The 20575-nt window shown below is 39.5% G+C and overlaps 1 protein-coding gene across 10 annotated transcripts; it reads left to right on the forward strand.

The window, feature by feature from the left end:
• The first annotated feature begins 15873 nt into the window (after positions 1–15873).
• LOC147485863 (Carbohydrate-binding protein) lies at positions 15874–20480 on the forward strand. 10 transcript variants are annotated; one of them, XM_086570715.1, is made up of 8 exons: positions 15892–17652; positions 17750–17797; positions 18283–18383; positions 18908–19078; positions 19254–19506; positions 19786–19869; positions 19970–20091; positions 20172–20480. In XM_086570715.1, exon 1 carries the CDS (start codon positions 16028–16030, stop codon positions 17255–17257), a length of 1230 nt encoding a protein of 409 aa, XP_086426841.1. In that variant the 5' UTR covers positions 15892–16027; the 3' UTR covers positions 17258–17652; positions 17750–17797; positions 18283–18383; positions 18908–19078; positions 19254–19506; positions 19786–19869; positions 19970–20091; positions 20172–20480. The 10 variants fall into 10 exon arrangements, with proteins under 10 accessions (XP_086426836.1, XP_086426835.1, XP_086426841.1 ...); XM_086570717.1 differs by lacking the exon at positions 18908–19078 and having other exon boundaries at positions 15892–17417; positions 17502–17652; XM_086570713.1 differs by lacking the exon at positions 18908–19078 and having other exon boundaries at positions 15892–17417; positions 17515–17652; positions 19960–20091.
• The last annotated feature ends 95 nt before the right edge of the window (positions 20481–20575 follow it).

Below are 20575 nucleotides of genomic sequence, written 5' to 3' on the forward strand. Positions count from 1 at the left end.
CCAGATTCACTTGATGCCTTTCTTCAGTCGGTGCCGGGTTCTGTGCAGTTTGAGTGCTCTCTGGAGGATTGCACTTTGCAGATGTTGTGCTGGTCTGATGACTGGCTATAGTAGCTGTAAAGAGCGGAGCGTCTTACGTGGTTCGACGACAGTGGTCGAGGTGACTTCGCTGTTTACCGTGACAACAGAAACCGATGGTTTTAGCTGCTACGGCTACCGGTTGAGTCGGTGGGGGGCTTAATTCTAGGCTCTATTTGCATGTGACGCTCTCTACTGGGGCGACCTCAAGGATTTGCAACGCTGGGATAACTGCTGCCTTGGTGGAGGTCGGGATCCGGGCTGGTGAGAGGAAGTTCTTGTTGGAGCCCCCAGCGTTCTGTTTTGTTGCGCTGGCTCTGACCTCGGCCACTAAGTCTTTGGCCATTGTATAGTCAGCGGGCTGGGCTCGTTCGCTATGGGAGATTCGGTGATCTTGTTCGCTGCGATGATCTGGTTACAATGATAGGCCTCGAGCTGGTTGCTTCGAAGCTCCATCATTCCCCTCGGGCCAGGAAAACAGATCACTTGATGCAAAGTGGATGGTACTTCCTGCATTTGATGGATCCATCATCGTCCTAGAATGGCGTTGTAAGACGACTTGGTATCGAGGGGCGGCTGAAACGCTGCGTTGAAGTGACCTTGTCTTCTCGAGCCCACCGAGATCGAGTATGATGTCTCCTATTGGGTCGGCCCTGGAGCCATTGAATCCAAAGAGGGTTGCGATTGGGTTTATGAAGACCGACTTTGGCAGGTTCATCTCTTGGATCGTATGGTAGAACAAAATATCGCATGAGCTGCGAGGATCTATCAAAACTCGCTTTGACGGTCCGGCCCGCTGATTTTGACGTGGACCACGAAAAGGCCGTTGTTGTCGGGGAGGCAAACCTTGTTGAGGTCGGCCTCGAGAAGGTGATATCTCCCCGACTGCGTCCGAATCTGCGTGGCGTGGAGTGCGGCTGTGTGAAGAAAAGTTGTAAACTTCATGAAGGGCCAACGCCTTCTTTTTTTTCTCGAAGTTTGTAACGGAATCATCCCCGGCGTGATCATGTGGATGGTTCATCATGCTCGCGCGACCTATTGATGGTCGGGCGGCGATCTTGATCGGATCGGTCTCCTCGAACGCCCTCTACCGCGGAGAACGACCTTGGGACCTCCTCGATCGCTACGCCGGGGTGGGGATACGATTCCGCGGGGGCCATGAGTTTGTGGCGCAGGTCATCGTCGGGTATGTTGGTGTATTGCTTGATGTGTCCGGCTTCGACGAGATCCTGCAAATAATGCTTGAGCCCCCAGCACACGTCGGTCTCATGGCACTTAGCTCGGTGGAACGCGCAGTAGGGCTGGTCGGGGCAATCTGCTGGCTGCAGGTCGGTATTAGGCAACTCGTTTGATCTTATCTAGTATGTAACTAGGAGATCTGGTGAGTACGGCGAATTCTCGGTCATTGCTTGGTTTGGGTTTGGAGGGCTGCCCTTGTTGTCGGGGTCGTTTTTTAGAGGATGATGTTACCTCGTAAACCTCTCCTTCTTCTGTTTCTTCTTCTTCTTGGTTATGATTTTTCAAACCTTCTTGTAACTTGATGTACCTATCAACTCGAGCGCATACCGCCAACGCTTCTAGTTCTCTTCGGGAGTGATCCGTGAGTCGCAAGTTGCGGGTGCGGCAGGCGTTTGTGAAAGCCGCTGCAACAAATGACTCTTTGAGGCCACTTTCCATGTCTAAAAGTTCTGTTTTGAACCGACTTAAAAAGGAGCGGAAGGTTTCCTCCTTACCGAGAGCAAGCTGAAAGAGTGAATTGAGATTGCCCTTCTTACGTCTATTATGGACGTACTGGCCTGCGAACAGGTCGGTGAGCTGTTCGAAGCTTTTTATCGAGTCAGCCTCGAGGGAGAAGAACCAGTCGAGTGGGCCATCTTTTAGACTAGCCAGAAATAGTCTGCAATGAAGGTGGTCGAACTCTGGTGCACTGTAGAGTGCTAGACTTTGAACATACCGGGCTATATGCTGGCATGGGCATGTGCGGCCATCGTACATTGGGAACCGTGGTTGGACGAAGTCTGGAGGAGAGACTTTGTGGAGTAACTCAACAGCAAATGGAGATGCGCGGTAGGTTTTCAGCATCTTTTGCACTATCTGGGTGAAGTCTTTCTTTACCGCGTTTTTGTCGAGCCTTTGGCTCAGCTCGTTGATCTGTTGACTGACGTTGACGACGTCGTCCTCTGCGGTGACACCTAGTGGGTTCTGTGTATCCACTTGTGCACGTAGTGTGACGTTTTCTTGCCTGAGCTCAGCTATTTGCTCATTCACTGTCCCTAGTTATCCTGCTAAAATGTGGAGTTGAGCTTCGAGGCTTGCCATGCTTCGTGGGCTTGAGAGTTTTGGCTACGGATTTGTTTGGAAATGGTTTGGTTTCTCAAGTAATCGAGACCACAGACGGTGCCAATGTAAAGGTGTGATTTGGCTTTCCCTTACAAACAGTCAATGGGGGACTGGAATAGGTTATTGGATAGACCGAGTTCGACTGAGAGCTTAACCGCCTCGTCTTCTTACTCTTGGTTTTATGGGGAGAGTAGAATCAGTCCGGGCGTTCATAGGGGAGGTATTTATAGATATCGAGTGTATCCTTGCCCACCACGTGTAAAGGGTGTCCCAAACGAGGGGTGGAGATCGGGGTAACACGCGAGAACCGCCCTCATAGTCCGGCCAGAATGATGTGGAGTGTCATCAGATAAGTAACTTGCGGCGTGACCGACCGGGGGTTGACGGCAAAGATATGTGCAAGTACACCTTTAGTCATGATTGCTTCTGGAAAGGGTATCTGTGTCACTTCCTAGCGTAGTTCGCGTGATACTACGATCTGTCTATAGCGTTCTACTAGGTCATGGATGCGACCTGGATCCATAGGTCGATGTGTCATTTCCACCATGTTAGGCGCGTGCTGGATAGAGAATATCACTCCCCTACAAACTGTACATATTATGAAGTTAGGCTACTGATATGACTACAGCTGTTGTGCTCTATAACAGTATCACCGTTATCTCAAACTCAGTGCCCTATGACCAAGCTTGAGATGTTTCAGATTTGAAAGATGACTAATTAGGTTGTTACACTAGTGTTCTAATAGAGGGCCAACATAGTTGGGAGGCCAGCCGTTTATACTGTCATCAGTATACATTTGTATGTTCTCTATGGAACTTTTTTAACAAGCCAAAAAAAGTATATCTTCGGCAACAAAATAGGCGCAGAAGGAAGTAACAATTACTAATTACTGGAATACCTGTAATCCTTTATATTTGATTAGTTCTTTTATTCGATCAGCAACAAACAATCGTCCACTAATGTTTTACCTCCAAGTCTAAAACCTTGCCTCTGTCCAATCAGCCACGATTTTATCACAAACAAACACATCAATTGAAAATATGCAATTAATCAAACAAACTTGAGTACATGTAATTGGATGATTGAGTGTGAGGGAGAGACATAAACAAATATTGAAATTGAAATCCACTAGAATTAAAGAAATCGAGAGAGAAAGAGTACCTGATCGAAGAACTCGTACCTGTCAGATCAATTTAAAAGGGCACGACTCATGTCTCTTATTTAAGGGTGGAGAGTGTTTTTTTGTTAAAGGAGGAGGGAGAGAATTTAGGAAACACATAGAAATTCATGACTTGGTGTAGCAGGTTAAACAACTGATCTACCAGTTTTACTCTTATTTAGGTTGGTGATTCCATCGGGCACTCATCAAATTGGATTGGGCAACCCCTCAAAAAAAAAGAAATTTTACAAATTTGTCATATTACAAGTTTGCCATCAAAGCCCAAGCCCAGCAACCAATTCAACCGGTATTGCCAAAACAAACTCTCCGGGCCGTTTCTGTTTACACTCAAACGACGTGGTCACGTAGTTTGAGTGTACACTCAAACGACTTGGCCAAGTCGTTTGAGTATACACACAAACGATATGACCACGTCGTTTGAGTGCACACTCAAACTACATGACCACATCGTTTGAGTGTATACTCAAATTACGTGGTCACATCGTTTGAGTGTACACTCAAACTACAAGGTCACGTCGTTTGAGTGTTAGTTTGAGTTTGAGTTCACTCAAACTACATGGCCAAGTCGTTTAAGTGTATACTCAAACGATATAGACAAGTCGTTTGAGTGTTACTCACACTAACACTCAAACTACGTGACCATATCGTTTGAGTGTACACTCAAACGACATGTACCCGTCGTTTGAGTGTACACTCAAACTACGTGACCATATCGTTTGAGTGTATACTCAAACTACATGACCAAGTTGTTTGAGTGATATGACCACGTAGTTTGAGTGTTAGTGTGAGTAACACTCAAACGACTTGTCCATGTAGTTTGAGTATACAATCAAACGACTTGGTCATGTAGTTTGAGTGTACACTCAAATGATATGGCCGCGTAGTTTGAGTATACAATCAAACGACATGGTCATGTAGTTTGAGTGTACACTCAAACGATATGGCCGCGTAGTTTGAGTATACAATCAAACGACGTGGTCATGTAGTTTGAGTGTACACTCAAACTATATGGCCGCGTAGTTTGAGTATACACTCAAACGACGTGGACATGCACTCAAACGATTCCAAACGCACTCAAACGCATCCAAACGCACTCAAACGATTTTAATTGAATTAGAAAAATTGAAATCCGATTTAAAAAATTGGGTTAGAAACAACATAATTACATCAATAAAACTACATGCACTCTGCACTCTTTATCTGTTATGACATAATATCTTTATAACCAAGTTAAAACATGTAATCAAACATGCTAAAATCTAAAATAATAATTTGTTTTATATCTAAACTTGTTATTATTATTATTTTTTCAATTGTGAATCATAAACTAGTTTGGGTTTGGAGTTCAGGGTTCGGGGTTTAGAAATTTCGTACCAACATATTTCACTTAATTATTTGAAATAATAATTTGTTTTATATCTAAACTTGTTATTTTTTATTTTATTTTTAAAATTGTGAATCATAAACTAGGTTGGGATTTAGGGTTTAGAGTTGTTTACAAATTTCATACTAACATATTTTACTTAATTATTCAAAATAATAATTTGTTTTATTTATAAACTTATTATTTATTATTTTCTTTTTCAAATTTTGAATCATAAACTAGTTTGGGGCTTGGGTTTAGGGTTTAGGATTTACAAATTTCGTACCGACATAAAAAAAATTAATTTCAAACATATTTCACTCAATTATATCCAAATCTAAAATAATAATTTGTTTTATATCTAAAATTGTTATTTTTCATTTTTTTTATTCAATTGTAAATTAGTTTGGGGGGTTTAGAGTTTAGGGTTTACAAATATATTTCACTCAATTATTTGAAATATATCAAAATTTCAAACATATATAGAATACTTATTCACTCAGTTTAGAGTTTAGGGTTTACATAGAATACTCAAGTTTCTCTACATATTAGAATACTTAAGTTTCTCTAAATAGAACATGAAGATGAAGAAGAAGTATTTGAGGTACAACAACAAATTAGAGAAGAACAACAAATTAGAGAAGGAGAAAATAGAAGATAGATTGAAAGTGAAGAAGTGGAACAAAATGTTGAAGGTCAAGGTGAAGAATTTGAAGATGCGACAAGTCGAGCAAATGAAATGCCGAGAAATCGTCGACGACAAAGTGCAAACCTAAATAATGAGGTAACACTTGATTAAAATGAATACAAAACACTTGATTGATTGAATGGATGCAAAACGAATGAATGTAAAACCCGAGCCCAAACGACATGGCTGGGTCGTTTGGGAACACTATAGAACGACATGGCAGTGTAGTTTGAGAACACTATAGAACGACATGTCCGGGTCGTTTGGTTACACTATAGGACTACATGGCTGGGTCGTTTGGTAAAACTATAGAACGACTTCTCCGGGTCGTTTGGGGACACTATAGAACTACATGGCCGGGTCGTTTGGACCCTCTATGAAACTACATGGCTGGGTCGTTTGGACTAAATTTAATTAAAAGTTTTTTTTTTTTTTGTGACTTTGAAACTAAATGCAAATTGTTTGAGACTCTTGTTTTATTCTTTTATATGTATAATTTTTTGCCGCTATCCGGGAACCGATCCTCTGCAAACTCGAATGATGTGGATTGTCAACCGATTTTAAGTGATACAACAGAATTTTTTACTACAGAAGAGGTATGATTGAGTAGGCATTGATTTCTTTTTTTTAAATTTTCTACATGTAATTTTATTAGTGTATTAATAATAGTTGTTGTTTTTTATGTGTTTAGGTCTTTCATACACGTAGCGAGGCAATCGGTTGGGCAACCGCTAAAGGAAGACAAGTTAATGTTGTTGTAGTCATTGAAAAGTCAGAGTATGCCAAATGAAACCGAGTAGCAAGATTGAATTTGGTTTGCGAGTGCTCGGGTGTGTATCGGTCACACAAGAAGGAAGGCGAAGAGAGGGCTAATAAGAGAAGGTCAGGAACCAAGAAATCGGGACGTCCATTTAAGTTAAAAGGTGTTTTCCAACACGGCACTGTCGATAGTTGGAAAATTGTCGTTCTTAATGGTGTTCACAATCATCCATTGGCGAAGACCCTTGAAGGACATGCATTTGCTACTCGACTAACCGTTCCAGAGTTCGAGTATTTGTCAGAGATGAGTAAGTGTGGAATAAAACCTAAACAAATTTTGGATTCTATCAAGAATAGGTATCATGATAACATCTCTAGTATATCCCAAGTCTACACTGCAATGCAGAAGGTGAGGAAATTTGATATGAATGGTCTCACACAATTGCAGAGATTGCGTGTGTTGTTAGCAAAAGAACATTATTTTGAGGAGTTGAGACAGGATGAGAATACCGAGGAGATAACGGGATTGTTATGGGCCCATCCAGAAGGTGTTAAGTTGGCTCAGACTTTTCCAACAGTTTTCATGTTAGACGCTACCTACAAAACTAACAGGTATTGGTGGCCTTTCATACAGTTTGTTGGGGTGACTTCAACGTGGAAATTTTTCACCGTGTGTCAGGTGCTGCTTCAGTCTGAAACAACAGTCGACTATGAGTGGGCTCTGCATCATTTTAGTGGCTTGCTTGGTGACATAAGCCCATCTGTGATCATGTCTGACAGGGACTTGGCCCTGATGAGTGCCGCTGACAGAGTTTTCCCTAACGCACACAAGCATCTATGTATATGGCATATCGCTACGTGCGTCTTTTCAAAATGTTACGATATTTTTCCAACTACAGAACTTGTAGAGAAGGCCCAGTTCTCGTGGAACACTGTAGTCTAATCGAAGACAGAGGTTATTTTCCAGCGTAGATGGGATTCTTTGGAAAAATATTACAGGGTTGAGTACTCCAATTTTGTTTGTTATTTGCGAGAGACTTGGTTTCCTCACAGGGATCGATTTGTATGTTGTTGGACTGACCAACACATTCACTTTGGGAGTACAACGACCAATAAAGTTGAAGGGTCTCATGCTTAGGTGAAGCATGTACTAGGAAATGCAAACTGTCATGATTTTTTGAGTATGTTTAGCTTAATCCACCCGATTCTAGAGATCCAGATGTCCGACATTAGAGCTACCTTCGAGAGAAGTATGATTGTAACTTCAAAGACCACCACCGGATTTCTTTGTTTAAGTGAACTCGAGAGGCCTTGTCTCACGCAAGTGTTTGGACTTGTTATTTGAAGAAATAGATACCCGCGTAAAGCGTGTTAAAGATGGAGAGATAAGGTGTTGGTGTTATTTGCGCACGAGCCATGGACTGCCATGTGCTCATGAATTAATTGAGTTTGAAGAGCAAGAGCGGTCCATCCCTTTGATCGCTATCAACCCCTTTGGAAAACATTGTCCGCTTCTCCCAATGTAATGGGTGTTGGTCCCGATGTTGCACCTTCGATGGACTTGTTCATGAATAGGTTTGCAATGGTTTCTGAAGAAGAGCAGAGGGTTATGATTAGGAAGCTTATGGAGATTGCCGTACCAGAAAGTACATGGCTAGTACCGCCTCGTGAGGAAGCAAAAACCAAAGGTCGGCCGAAGGTAGCTGCAGCAGAAAAAGCTCCAACCGAGATGATAACTCTTCAAAGCGAGATCCATCTCATTTTGAACATTCTCAACGTGACCATGAAGAGTGGGTCTCGTCACAACCAAACACTACTCCCACCCAAAACACCCACACAACACCAAGAAAGAAGTCTTCTCCAAAAATACCAACCCAAAACATCCACACCACACCAACAAATAAGCCTTCTCCAAAAACACCAAAAACAACCACACCAAGAAATAAACCTTCTCCAAAAACACCAAAAACAACCACACTAAGAAATAAGCCTTCTCCAAAAACAGTCACACTACGAAATGTGAGAGATGGCTTAGACTTTGGAAAAACGAGGGGTCCTAAGGATTACGGGTTGGATATTCCTGAAGAAATGCATAAATACATTGTTAGAGTCCATGACCCTGTTGGCGATGGCAACTGCGGTTATAGAGCTTTCTGCATTGCATTAGGAAGAAGTCAAGAAGAATGGCCACAGATGAGAAGGGAGTTGTACGAAGAGCTTACTGACAACCTCCCCCTTTATTGTACTTTGTACAATCAAAGTGAGGTTTTTTATTCGATGAAGGAAATCCTACATGAAGGATGAGCATGCCCTTTGCTGGATACTTATTTGCTTCAAGATTTAATGTTGTCCTTCTGCATTTAGGAGCTCGTCAATGCTTCCTTCTTATGCCGCTGAGAACCCAAGCAAATCCTCAGAGAGTGACCCAAGTGTTGGGTAGCGCACATGTTGGTGGAAATCATTTTGTCAATGTTGAACTTGTTGAAGATTGTCCGATTCCTCCAATGTCGTCAATGGCTTAGAGCTCGATATGATATTGCTGAAAGTTGGAATTTGGCCTTGACAGTAAGGCAATTGCAATTTATGGCATTGAACATTCCCAATTTAATATGGGAAAATGAGCTCGTTGAAGACCCAATAGTACATGTTATCGACTAAGTTGTTTGTATGTTGTCGATATGATATTTTGATGTAATTTGTATTTTGATGTAATTTGGAACAAGTGTAATTTGATTTGATTTTTATGTTATCAATGTTAGGGCTTTTATTTGATTTGATTTGGAAATCGAGTAATCGACTAAGTTGATTCGGACGGCAATCGAGTGATTTGGAAATCGAGCGATTGATTAAGTGATATATTGATGTAATTTGATATTTTGATGTAATTTGGAACAAGTGTAATTTGATTTTATTTTTATGTTATTTGGAAATAATGTTAGGGCTTTTATTTGATTTGATTTGGAAATCGAGTAATCGACTAAGTTGATTCGGACGGCAATCGAGTGATTTGGAAATAGAGCGATCGACTAAGTTGATTCGGACGGCAATCGAGTGATTTAGAAATTGAATGATAGACTAAGTTGATTTGGATGGCAATCGAGTGGTCGACTAGTTGATTCAGACTGCAATCGAGTGATTTGAAATAATGTTCGTATGTTGTCAATAATGACCGAAACTACACGGTCAAGTCGTTTTGCTTTAATCCCAAACGCCAGCCACATCGTTTAGGATTAAAGAAAAACGACATGAGCAAGTCATTTGTATTTTATACTAAACGATGTGACCATGTTGTTTGGTATAAAAGTCAAACGATCTAGCGAAGTCGTTTGGCCTTTATACCAAACGATGTGTCCATGTCGTTTGGTATAAAGGCCAAACGATGTGTATGGGCCGGGTCGTTTGGGATTAAAAGAGAATGATCTGCCGAAGTCGTTTGGTATAAAAGGAAAATGATCTGATGAGGTCGTTTGGCCTTTATGCCAAACGATGCGGTTGGGTCGTTTGGAAAAAAAAAATCAAAATTCATTTTGTTTTTACAACACTTTCATATTCATCAAATTCCACTTAATTCCATTCAAACATCAAATATCAAATACTCATTCATCAAATTCATCCATTCATATTCATTAAATTCCATTCAAACATTTTCATTCATCCATTCAAACATCCAACATTCATTCAAACATCATATCCATCCATTCATTCGAAGTTAACAAAATTACAAACCCTAAACTGAAACAAAGTTAACAAAGTTTCAAATAATCCATCCATCAAACAAATTACAAAGTTACAAACTCTAAACTGAAACAAATCAACTATAGCTCCCACCAATGTACTTGCACCTAGTCAAGTTGTACGCCTGGTCGAAGGAGGACCTTGCTTCCTCTGGCATATCATTCCCAGCCAATTGCAGACCTCTCTCTAGCAAACGATTGGTTTCATCGATGACGTCATTCTGTCGAAAAAAGAAAAATCAAGATAAGTTACCAATCGAATGCAAAAAATCACAGTTAGAGAAACTCAATTAAAAATCACAATACTTACAATCGGTGAACAATTAAGCAGTGTCTCCAGGGAGGGATGAATAGGAAGAAGCTCAGGGTTCACCAAAACTACATGAGAATTCCTCGCATACCAAGTCATGTAGTTTTGATGACACTCCCATGGATAAGACGAGATAGGTCCTCGGTCGCAGGGTTGAATCACGTGATTCTGCCACGACTCCTAGTAAAGTGGCCCAATATTGGTCCAGCTCACCTCATACCCGCGTCCTGCCACAGTTCTTGTTCTCCAATTTGGTATTGGAGGATCTTTAGGTACAAAGCCGACGTGACCTAACCGACGCACCACCCTTTATGGCCGTAAAAAGCTCGACAATGTTGAAAAAACATAGCAATCCCTCAAAAAATGCAATGTCATCGATCGGGTTTGTATCTCTGACATTTTTGTAGGGATGCCAAACAACCTGAAACAAAATCAAATGTGTCATTAACAACTCCAATGATCAATTACTAAAAAAAATATATAAACAAACTTAAATAGTTACATACATTGAATTTAATACTTACATTGAACTCATTCAAATCATCAATTATCGCTCGATAAAACTGCAATGCATACGTTGTATTGTAATAATGTGGAGCGACTGGGATGTGTCTATGAGCACGCGGCTGAGACGAGATATAGTTGAAGTTTGGGACTGTCATGAATACCGGAAAATACTCATAGATCCATGCCTAGATATACACAAATAGTTAACATATTGATAGAGTAATAAAATTAACATTAAAAAAAATGAACTCTAAAATACTCAAGTTTTACCTGTAGAAGAGTCATATAGCCTGTAACCCCTTTCACCTTCGCATTACATGTGGCGACCGAGACCTCTATATAAAAATGCCAAAATTGCTGCACCCCATGCATACTCTTCTATCTCACTGAATTTCAACAACAGCCTCAGATAACATATAGGCACTCCAGTCCCAGACTTGTTAGTAAAAACGGCACATCCAAAGAAAAATAGGATAAAAGCTCTAATAGTCCGTTGAACATCCTGGAAACTCGAGGCCTTCTTTACCACCTTCCCAGCAGCGTCACATATAGGGCTATCATGAACCTTGTTCGCAAAATGCTTCCGGATGAATTCTAGCCTTACTTTTGAAGTGAACCTGCTAGATTCCATCTCCGCCCTAATCAAATCAATAGGGAGCCCCAGACCAAGATGTAGGAGATTTATCGATTGTTGTAAGTTCACTTTCATCGTCCCTTTGCACCGCTCTTCCTCTAACTGTGACTCCACAGATTTGGACAACATCGTCCAAAGTCACAGTCATCTCCCCAACTGGCATATAGAAGGTGTTGGTCTTCGGATGCCATCTCTCCACAAACGCAGAGATCAATGGTGGATCCATATGCTCGTGATAACCTTCCACGAAATCAAACAACCCAGTCCTTCTCAACTGCACGGCAAATCTCGGAGACCTTTCACATTCATTTTTGAAATCCCATTAGGATAACTTCGCTAAGTGTGAAACACACTTCAACACTCCGCGATCCTCCTGAACAACCAAGCACGCATTAGATATATATGAACAAAAACAAAAGATTTTGTAAAATAAAATCAAAGTATACAAGAAAAACAAAATATTACCCTTCTCTCCCAAACATCGCGAGCGACATGCACTGCATAGTCATACAACAACTCTGACTCATACGGGCCTCCCCCATACACACCTCTTTGAAACTCCAAATCATCATTGGATTTTCTTACGAAATCCAATACCGGAGGTGCTTCTTCCACTGGTGGTATGTCTTCTACCACATATTCTTCCACATCATCATCCTGCTCATCCTCCTCCTCACCCTCCTCCTCACTCCCCTCACTCTCCTCTTCTACTATACTATTCTCTTTGTCCATATTTACATCTAAACCTACATTAGTATCACTATCTACACTATCTACACTATCTTCACTAGACGGATCAACCTCAGAAACCTCTTTTTCCAAATGGTCCCCTCTACGCGCTGATGTCGTTAAGCCGTCTGCCTTTTGTCTTTTTCTTCCAATTGCGTCACCGCAAGAGGAACCGCCACCAAACAATTTCTTAACACCTTGAATGTAGTTTTCGCTACATTCTTCACATTCTTTGATCGAGGACCCATCGCTACAAAGAAAAATTAAACAAGTATTAGTAAACTATATTTAAATAAACAATGTACAAAGAAAACCACTAGAAAAAAGAGATCATCCCAATCGTAAAACTAATATACTTATAAGCTTGCTATGATAACTCCAAGTATATATGAAGAAATAGAATGAGGCGTTACACTATCCAAATTTTATCGAATTTTGGGCAGAGTTTCCTTTGTTTAGTCAACATTTCGTATACTTAAACCTGTCATAACCTGGAAATCAATAATGACATCCTTCCAACAACCATATGTACATAACACCCTATAAAATATTCAACCCACAATACAATTTCTAGCCGCATAATAGGTGGACGCAAGTAGAAGGAAAAGATAGACTTCCAAAAGAAAAGTTTTTGTTCTTTCAAAACGCCATGGTTATATGTCTTGTAACTTGTTAACAATATTAACAGTATTAAGAAAAGACAACCACTACAAGTTACAAGAAACTATTAACAGATGTCAAAGAGTAAATATTATGAATACATTGATCGAACACTTATACTGCGAAATCCATATATTTCCGACTGCTTGGCATCAATTAACTTTCTTAACAAAAAAACGAGAGTAAATTTTTCATACTAAACGAAAGTAATAATTAAGCTGTTACAAGATCTCCCCTAGTGCCTTAGACATACTAAATTTGTGTGTTGTGTTAGAAATCTTCTTTTCCAGCTGTTCTCACTTTTTCATTTTCTTAATCAAGATGACCATGCACACATTAGGAAAGTTCTTTGTGTTCCGCGAGTGGAGGACATGATGATAAGAACCAAGTGGAGTCTTATACCAAAACATATGAACTACTGACAAAACTTGGCGAGTTCACAGTTAGGCTCTTAACATCCAAGAGAAAAAAAACTTTTTTTTTCTCTTAAGTGGACATAGGGTGAAGTACAATGAAGGGACTCAATTTATTCTTTCCTTATTTTGCATAAAAGATAATCGTTTCCCCCCACTACCCTAAATCTAGTCTAATCACCAAAGAAATAATTGACCACTTCTCCTATTCGGTAAAGAACCAATGCAAAAGACAAATTTATCAGTGAAACCATAATAACAGAGCAAATTTATCCTTGCACACACAAGCTCAAGGTCCTCTTGCCATAACTATTGTAAATAAGATTTCATCTCAATGAGCCCTCACAAAATAAAATAGTAAACACTCGAAACACACTAAACACACTAAAAATTTTCTAAATGAACACCCGCTCAAGGTCTATCAGTCTTATCTCTCAAGTTGGACTGCTCAATTCTTCCTAAATCACCATCCCGGGAAACACAATTCACAACACTTACAGAATAGGGTTCATTACTAAACACTCAAACCACTCTAAGAAATTAATAAATGAACACACTTAAGTCTAAAGTTGAACTGCTCAGTTCTTCCTAATCTTCATTCCAGTTAACATGGGTCATAACTTTCAAAGAAATTTGTAGATGACCACGAAATGCAACAACATATCAAGTTTCAGAGCCATATAATTCACTCTTACAACTTAACTTCTGGGCAATGGAAATAGCTAATATGAATCACTTAAACCATTATGGCTTCACTACCATCCTTGACAAGAGCTAACGGAAGTCGCTACCCAAACTACCAATAATCTAGTAAACATATATTAAAAAATAGTTAACTAAAAGAAATGTGGTCAAAAACTTTTACCAAAACAATAGCCATCCAATATAACAAGATTCATCACAAACTTTATCTAAAAATAACAACACTAGTTTAACACTTTCGGTTCAAACACAAGTAAATCAAAATGATAACTGAACCAAATCAAACACTCAGGTTTAAACACAAGTACACTTGCATCTCATTACTGTTCTTAGTGGGGTTTTGGCCCGCTTTGCTCATTGACTCGTCCACCACAATGTTCGTTTCTAACCATATCCTTAAGCCCCACATCATAAGACACTGTACAGCCCTAAAGGATACTAATACATGCTCTCAAATTACAACAACCATAAAGAGGTAGGATAGCTTGCATCTTGAAACATCAAAGCTGGTCTGACCTTAACGAACATGCCACACAAGGTGGGCTATGCATCTAACATCACCAATGTACATACAACATATATCTAACATCACCGAATATCTAACATCACCAAATACTTCAAAAATGTCATCTCTAACGGTAAGCAGTGGCTATGCATCTCTCATAACCCCAGCAAGAAGGGTCCCTCGACTAGTTAAGACAGTAGGGGTGCTTACCGTTTGGTGCGCCTATGTTGTGTTACAGTCATGGCTACGAGCCTACGATAGTCATTCAATATTGAATGCCTCCTTGCTTATAAACTCTCTCAAAACACTGGTTTAAAAAAAAATTACGGTTGAATGGGTTATCTATAAATTCAGATTTGAAGGGTCGATATCCTTCAATAGTGACAATCATATTGTGTAACAAAAAAGCAATGTACAACCAAAAGATACAGTTTCATGGCTAAACATACAAAGGAGCACCAACTGCGAAGACACAACATCTCAAACACACAAAGGAACACCAACGACAAAACCAAACACCTCAAGCACATGAGATGTTTCCAAAATAGTATATATAGCCAATGCAATTAAACTTCATAACACAAATCGAGTTGGGTCATTAAAAACACTAATCAGGAACAAACCACAATCCAATAAATTTCAGTTCGTACCTTCATACTAGAAATGAATCAAAGAGTACAATGCAAGAATCAAACAACTGGAAATGACGAAATTTTAAGCTTTCACCGCTCTCCCAACTTGCAAAAGCTTCAATAGCGAAATTGCAAAAGCTCGAATGTTGGATTGGATTGGATCGCGATTGGATTAAATTTCAGCAGAATTGGATTAAATTTCGCAATTGGATTGTTTCGTGATTAGATTAAATCATGGATTGGAATGGTTCAATACTATTGGATTGTTTTTGGGTTTTTTTTGTTAGGGTTCGAAGGGTTTGCGCGAGAGAGATGACCGGTTAAGGGAGATTTTTCCGGTTTCGCGATGGAAGGGGGGTGTATTGGGCTTTGCGATTTGGGCTTGTGCTGGAGGCTGCCCAATCCAATTCTGGTGGCGCCAAATACAGCACCCTTTAGGTTTGATAAGAGATTCGAAATCGAACGTCCAGAACACTGCACATTTAGTGCATTTACAACTCTGCGCATTAAAAAAAAAGTCTCTGAAATATTATTGAATTTCGGTGAAAGGGATCTTGCAGTCCTAAACGGTCCAAACCCGGCCCATTGGCATCTAATCCCCAAGTCGTATTGGCTTTTTACTCGTAGTTGCCATAAATTGACTCGAAGTGCGTGCCCAAAATCCCAAATACAAAACACAACAAGAACAAAAAAAAAGCTGAATATAATATATTTTCTGTGGACATCATTACCCTCCCGTCCAACTACTTCGTCTTCCTCTGTTCTCTCACGGCTTTCTATTTCGCCCATCTGAATGGATTTAGAATTTATAAGCAAAGGTTTAGACTACTCAAAAAGAAGGAAAAAATGGATTCTCCTACTCGCAGCATTCGGAATTACTGGGTATAGCGTTTACAAGCTACATAACTTACCTTGTGTAGTTAAAAAAAGAAAGAAACTAATGAAACTTATTGGAACCGTAATTTCTTTAATCCAAGTTGTCTCCGATTCGACGGAGACAATTGGGATTGTTTCTAATGATTTGAATCAGTTTCTTAAATCTGATTCCGATGAAATTCCGAATAGTTTGAAACAAATATCGAAAATTGCGAGGTCAGAGGAGTTTTCAGAGTCTGTTGTTAGAGTTACACAGGCGTTGACTTTGGGGGTTTTGAGGGGTTATAAGTTGGATGCCAAGAGTGATGGGGGTGAGGAGACTGGTGATCGGGTTTTAGATAAGCTGTTTTCGACTGCAGGTACGGGTTTTGCTTCTGTTGTTGTTGGTAGTTTTGCTAGGAATTTGGTTATGGCCTTTTATTCAGGAGATGGTAATCAATCTTCTAGTGAAGAGCAGAAATGGGTAAGTGTGATTTGCAATGATAAGTGTAAAGAGTTAATTGCTGATTCCATTCAATTGTTTGTTACTACTGCTGTTGCTGTTTATCTTGATAAGACGATGGATGTTAATACTTATGATGATATATTCTCGGGTTTGGCTAACCCAAAGCATGGAACTAAGGTGAGGGATATTTTGGTATCGGTATGTAATGGTGCTATTGAAACCCTTGTGAAAACATCTCATCAGGTGCTCATGAGTTCAAATTCGGATGCGAAATTGGATGGAAGTTCGACTTCGTCTTCTTTGGATTTTGATCAGGGGGAAGTTCCGTATACGGTTAGAGATGAGGGTTTTGAGCTGGGAAATTCGTCGAGGGACTTGAAATCAAGAAACTCGTTTGATATTAAGGATAGTGGTTGGGTCAATAAGGTTTCCTCTACACTAGCGGTACCGAGCAACAGGCGACTTGTTCTAGATGTGACTGGAAGGGTCACGTTTGAGACAGTAAGATCTTTCTTGGATTTCTCGTTGCGGAGAATGTTGGATGGTTTGAAGATAAGTGCCAAGGTTGTTCATGAGGAGGTTGTTGAGAGGGGCATGGACGTGTTGAGATATATTACCGCCAAGTCTGCTGCTATTGTTACTATATGCTTCGCCTTATGTTTGCACGTAGTTGGTGGTTCTAGGATTTTGATGCCAGCTTGAATTCAATGGTGCAATAATACAATGTAAAGGAGCTTTCCAAAATGGTACTTTGTTGTAAATGGTTCCTCTGGTGTCATTAAGTAACATTCTGAGGCCTTTTATTTCGTAACACTCCAGTATCCTGCAGTTCATCAATGAACAGAGGCAAAATGGGAAAGTTGTATGTTGATTACAAGCTTGAGTTTTTTGCATATGTCATTTACATGCAACATCTGTTGATATTGTGTACCAAATGATGTTCTAGATATCGTCAACAGGCAAATGTTGGAAATTGTCATTTGCCAAGTTTGGCAGTGCTTGATATCACAAAAAAAATTCCATTGGAAAATTCGGCAAATAATTATCTTCAACCCTTGTTGCAACTCCTTCGCTTCTCTCACTCTCTCTCTCCCAAGGTTAGCCGCCTCAACTGAAACTCCCTCCCTCTCTTTAATTTTTTTTCATATATATATAAATCCATTTTAACTGTGATTGGCAATGTCAATTTGACAGATTTGGGGAGGCAGGATTCATCTCTTTCTTTTATTAATTCGAGTCAAGGTGAGAATTTTAATGGTTTTCACTTTATGTTTTCAAAGTGTGCTAGTTCAAAGGTGTTTAATGGTTTTCACTTTTATATTGTCAAAGTTATGATGTTCAAGTAGCCTCTTGAGATCATTTTCACATATCACATTTCAGTCCAACTTTTCATTTATTTCTGTCTCGCAATTATTCATTATTTTTGGGATCATTCCAAATCCCGTTTCTAATTTCTCACATGAATCCTGAATAGTGAGTACTTTATAATTTATAATTTCTTAACTAATTGGTAGTGCTAAGGTCTCTAGTTTGGTTATTGAAAAGCTATTGAATGACAACTTACACCCCACACATGGTTAGTTGTTAAGTTTGTTTTGGGTTGAGAATAGAAAAAAATAATAATAATGAAGAAAGGGGGGGACGTTTGGGGGAAGAAGGCTTATACGGAATCAGTCCCAACTTAATACAAGTTGAATTATCTTCCAACTTTTGTTTTCCATGGTCAGGTAAGTATAAGCTTAAACATGAGTGTTGTAGCCTATAAAGTTTTGGAGGAAGGTTTAAACCTTAATCGAAGCACGATAATCTCCATTTCTTATTCTCAGAGGTATGAACCGATCAATGCCTATCACATACTATTGTTTCTATCAAGTGTTATAGTGCTTTGATTCCGTCTTTAAATTCCAATTTTTTAAGTTTTTTCCTAATTTCAAGTGATGATGCATGTATGAGCTTGATTTAAGCTTCAACATCTGAAAATCTGTTCTTTGATTCTTTTAATGCATGTATGCCTGTATGGTTATCAATCTGCATTTATTAAGAAGCTCTTTTATTAAATTAGATTGTCTCTTATCAAAATGTTGGACATTTAGGGATTTATCAGATAATTTGGGTAAAAGCACTGCTTGAGATAGATTACCAATGGTTTATCATGTTTTGTACATCTTTGGTAGTGTTTAAGTCTTGTTGATGCAACAATTGTTGCATGCATTACATTCTCGTGTCCTACATCCGAGCTCTTAGAGTTCAAATGCTCATTAAGGAAATCAAAGGGAACTAGAATACATCTATGAATGACCAAATGACCTTCTCTGGAATACATCTAAGAATGTTAAAATGTCCTTTCTATAGGGAACTAGAATGTCACTTACGAGACGTGAAAGACCAGTTTTGTATGGGCAATACTGGTATGGTGTATCACCCGCCTGCTTGGTTCAGGGAGAGGATGATATTGATAATGATAGTTGAAATATCTCTTATAGCTTACTTTGTAGTGTATCGATCAAACAGTGAGATCAACAGGTTGGTGTTCTTACAATTTTTACTCGCTCAGTTTTTTTTTTTCACGATATTATGGGCAGTCATATGCTATGATTGGTACTATGTCTTATTCCTTGTCACAGCAAATACATGTTTTGGGTGTGATTGTGTCAATATGTTGAATTAATTTTTCTGTCCTCTGTTTTTATTTCCTCAGGTTATTGAGCGGCCAATTAGAGTCTTAGGGTTTCTCCTCCAAAGATAATTTCTCCTGGACTTGATGTTCTATTTGCAGTCGCTATTTATTACTGTGACTGTGATAAAGAGTCATTCTTTATGGACCACCAGGTGCGGGGAAAGCACTTTTGCATTACATCTTTTGTTTATGTTGCAGAAACCTCTTTGGAAAGGAGTGGTTAGACACACACCCTTTTGGTAAAAGAGCTGGGTCGTAAAAGGTTAATAATGAGGTGAGCTTAGAATTCACTATTATAATTTGTAGATGTGTTTACCGCGATTTTGCTTGAATCAAATTTAGAAGTACGTTGAGATAATTTAGCTGGAAAAATTTGAGACTGATTTGTACTCAATCAAACGTGCCTCGGCGTATATCATTGTTCTTTCATCATATTCAGCTTATGGTAAACAATCTACCTGTGCTCAATAGTTCTTTTCATGGTAAACAATCTTGCAAGTGAATAGAATGTTTAACAAGTTGATAATTGCATATGGTTGGATTTCCTGTGCAGGAAAATATACACCGCAGTATGTTTGGATTCAAAACAAGTTCTCAAAGGTGAATAGATCAGAGACCCCATGCTTATGAGAGATCGGTAAGTTTCAGTTTGTGACCTTTTTACTACATGAATCAATCTTAAGTTCTTAGTACTGTTCTAATTTGTAATTTTCTTTATATCTGCTAGACTGCTACAGGTGAGAATTTCAAATAGAGTATACAAAGTTTCAAATGGGAATTGCACACCAGTGTTAAACTCATCTGCACCGGTTTACATTACAAGCGGCGATGGAGGAAACATTGAAGGCCTTGCGAATAAGTAAGTCTTCCTGCTTTTAACCTCGTTACAACAACATTATGTAGCGTCTTCTTGAATGACGTGCCATTTTCTATGTGCAGGTTTACAGAGCCACAACCTAGTTACTCAGCTACTCCTGGCACCGTAACCAGGACAGCGAAGCAGTTCTTGGAGATTCTCAGTGGTTCTACAACAGGCAGTGGTATCCACACGAAGAGAGTAGCACTGCTGGTGATGTGGCTTAAGGGAAGAGTAGTTTCAAGAGTCTCGGCTTCAGTTTGATGTTTTTACAACGGTTGCAAACCTACATGTTCAACTAGTGTCAGTGATTCAAAATAAATTTCATGGTAAGATTAGGCAGACTCATCAAACAGTGGGTGAAACAAAAAAGTTTACTTATTTATATCCAACTAATCATCGCCATGACAGTAGATAGAATCCCACACATCAAAAAGGCATAACAATTCCCATACTCCAGAAAATAGGATCACAGGCAACAGCATCC

The sequence above is a fragment of the Coptis chinensis genome, chromosome 7 (genome assembly GCF_015680905.1).
Source record: "Coptis chinensis isolate HL-2020 chromosome 7, ASM1568090v1, whole genome shotgun sequence".
Lineage (NCBI taxonomy): Eukaryota > Viridiplantae > Streptophyta > Magnoliopsida > Ranunculales > Ranunculaceae > Coptis > Coptis chinensis.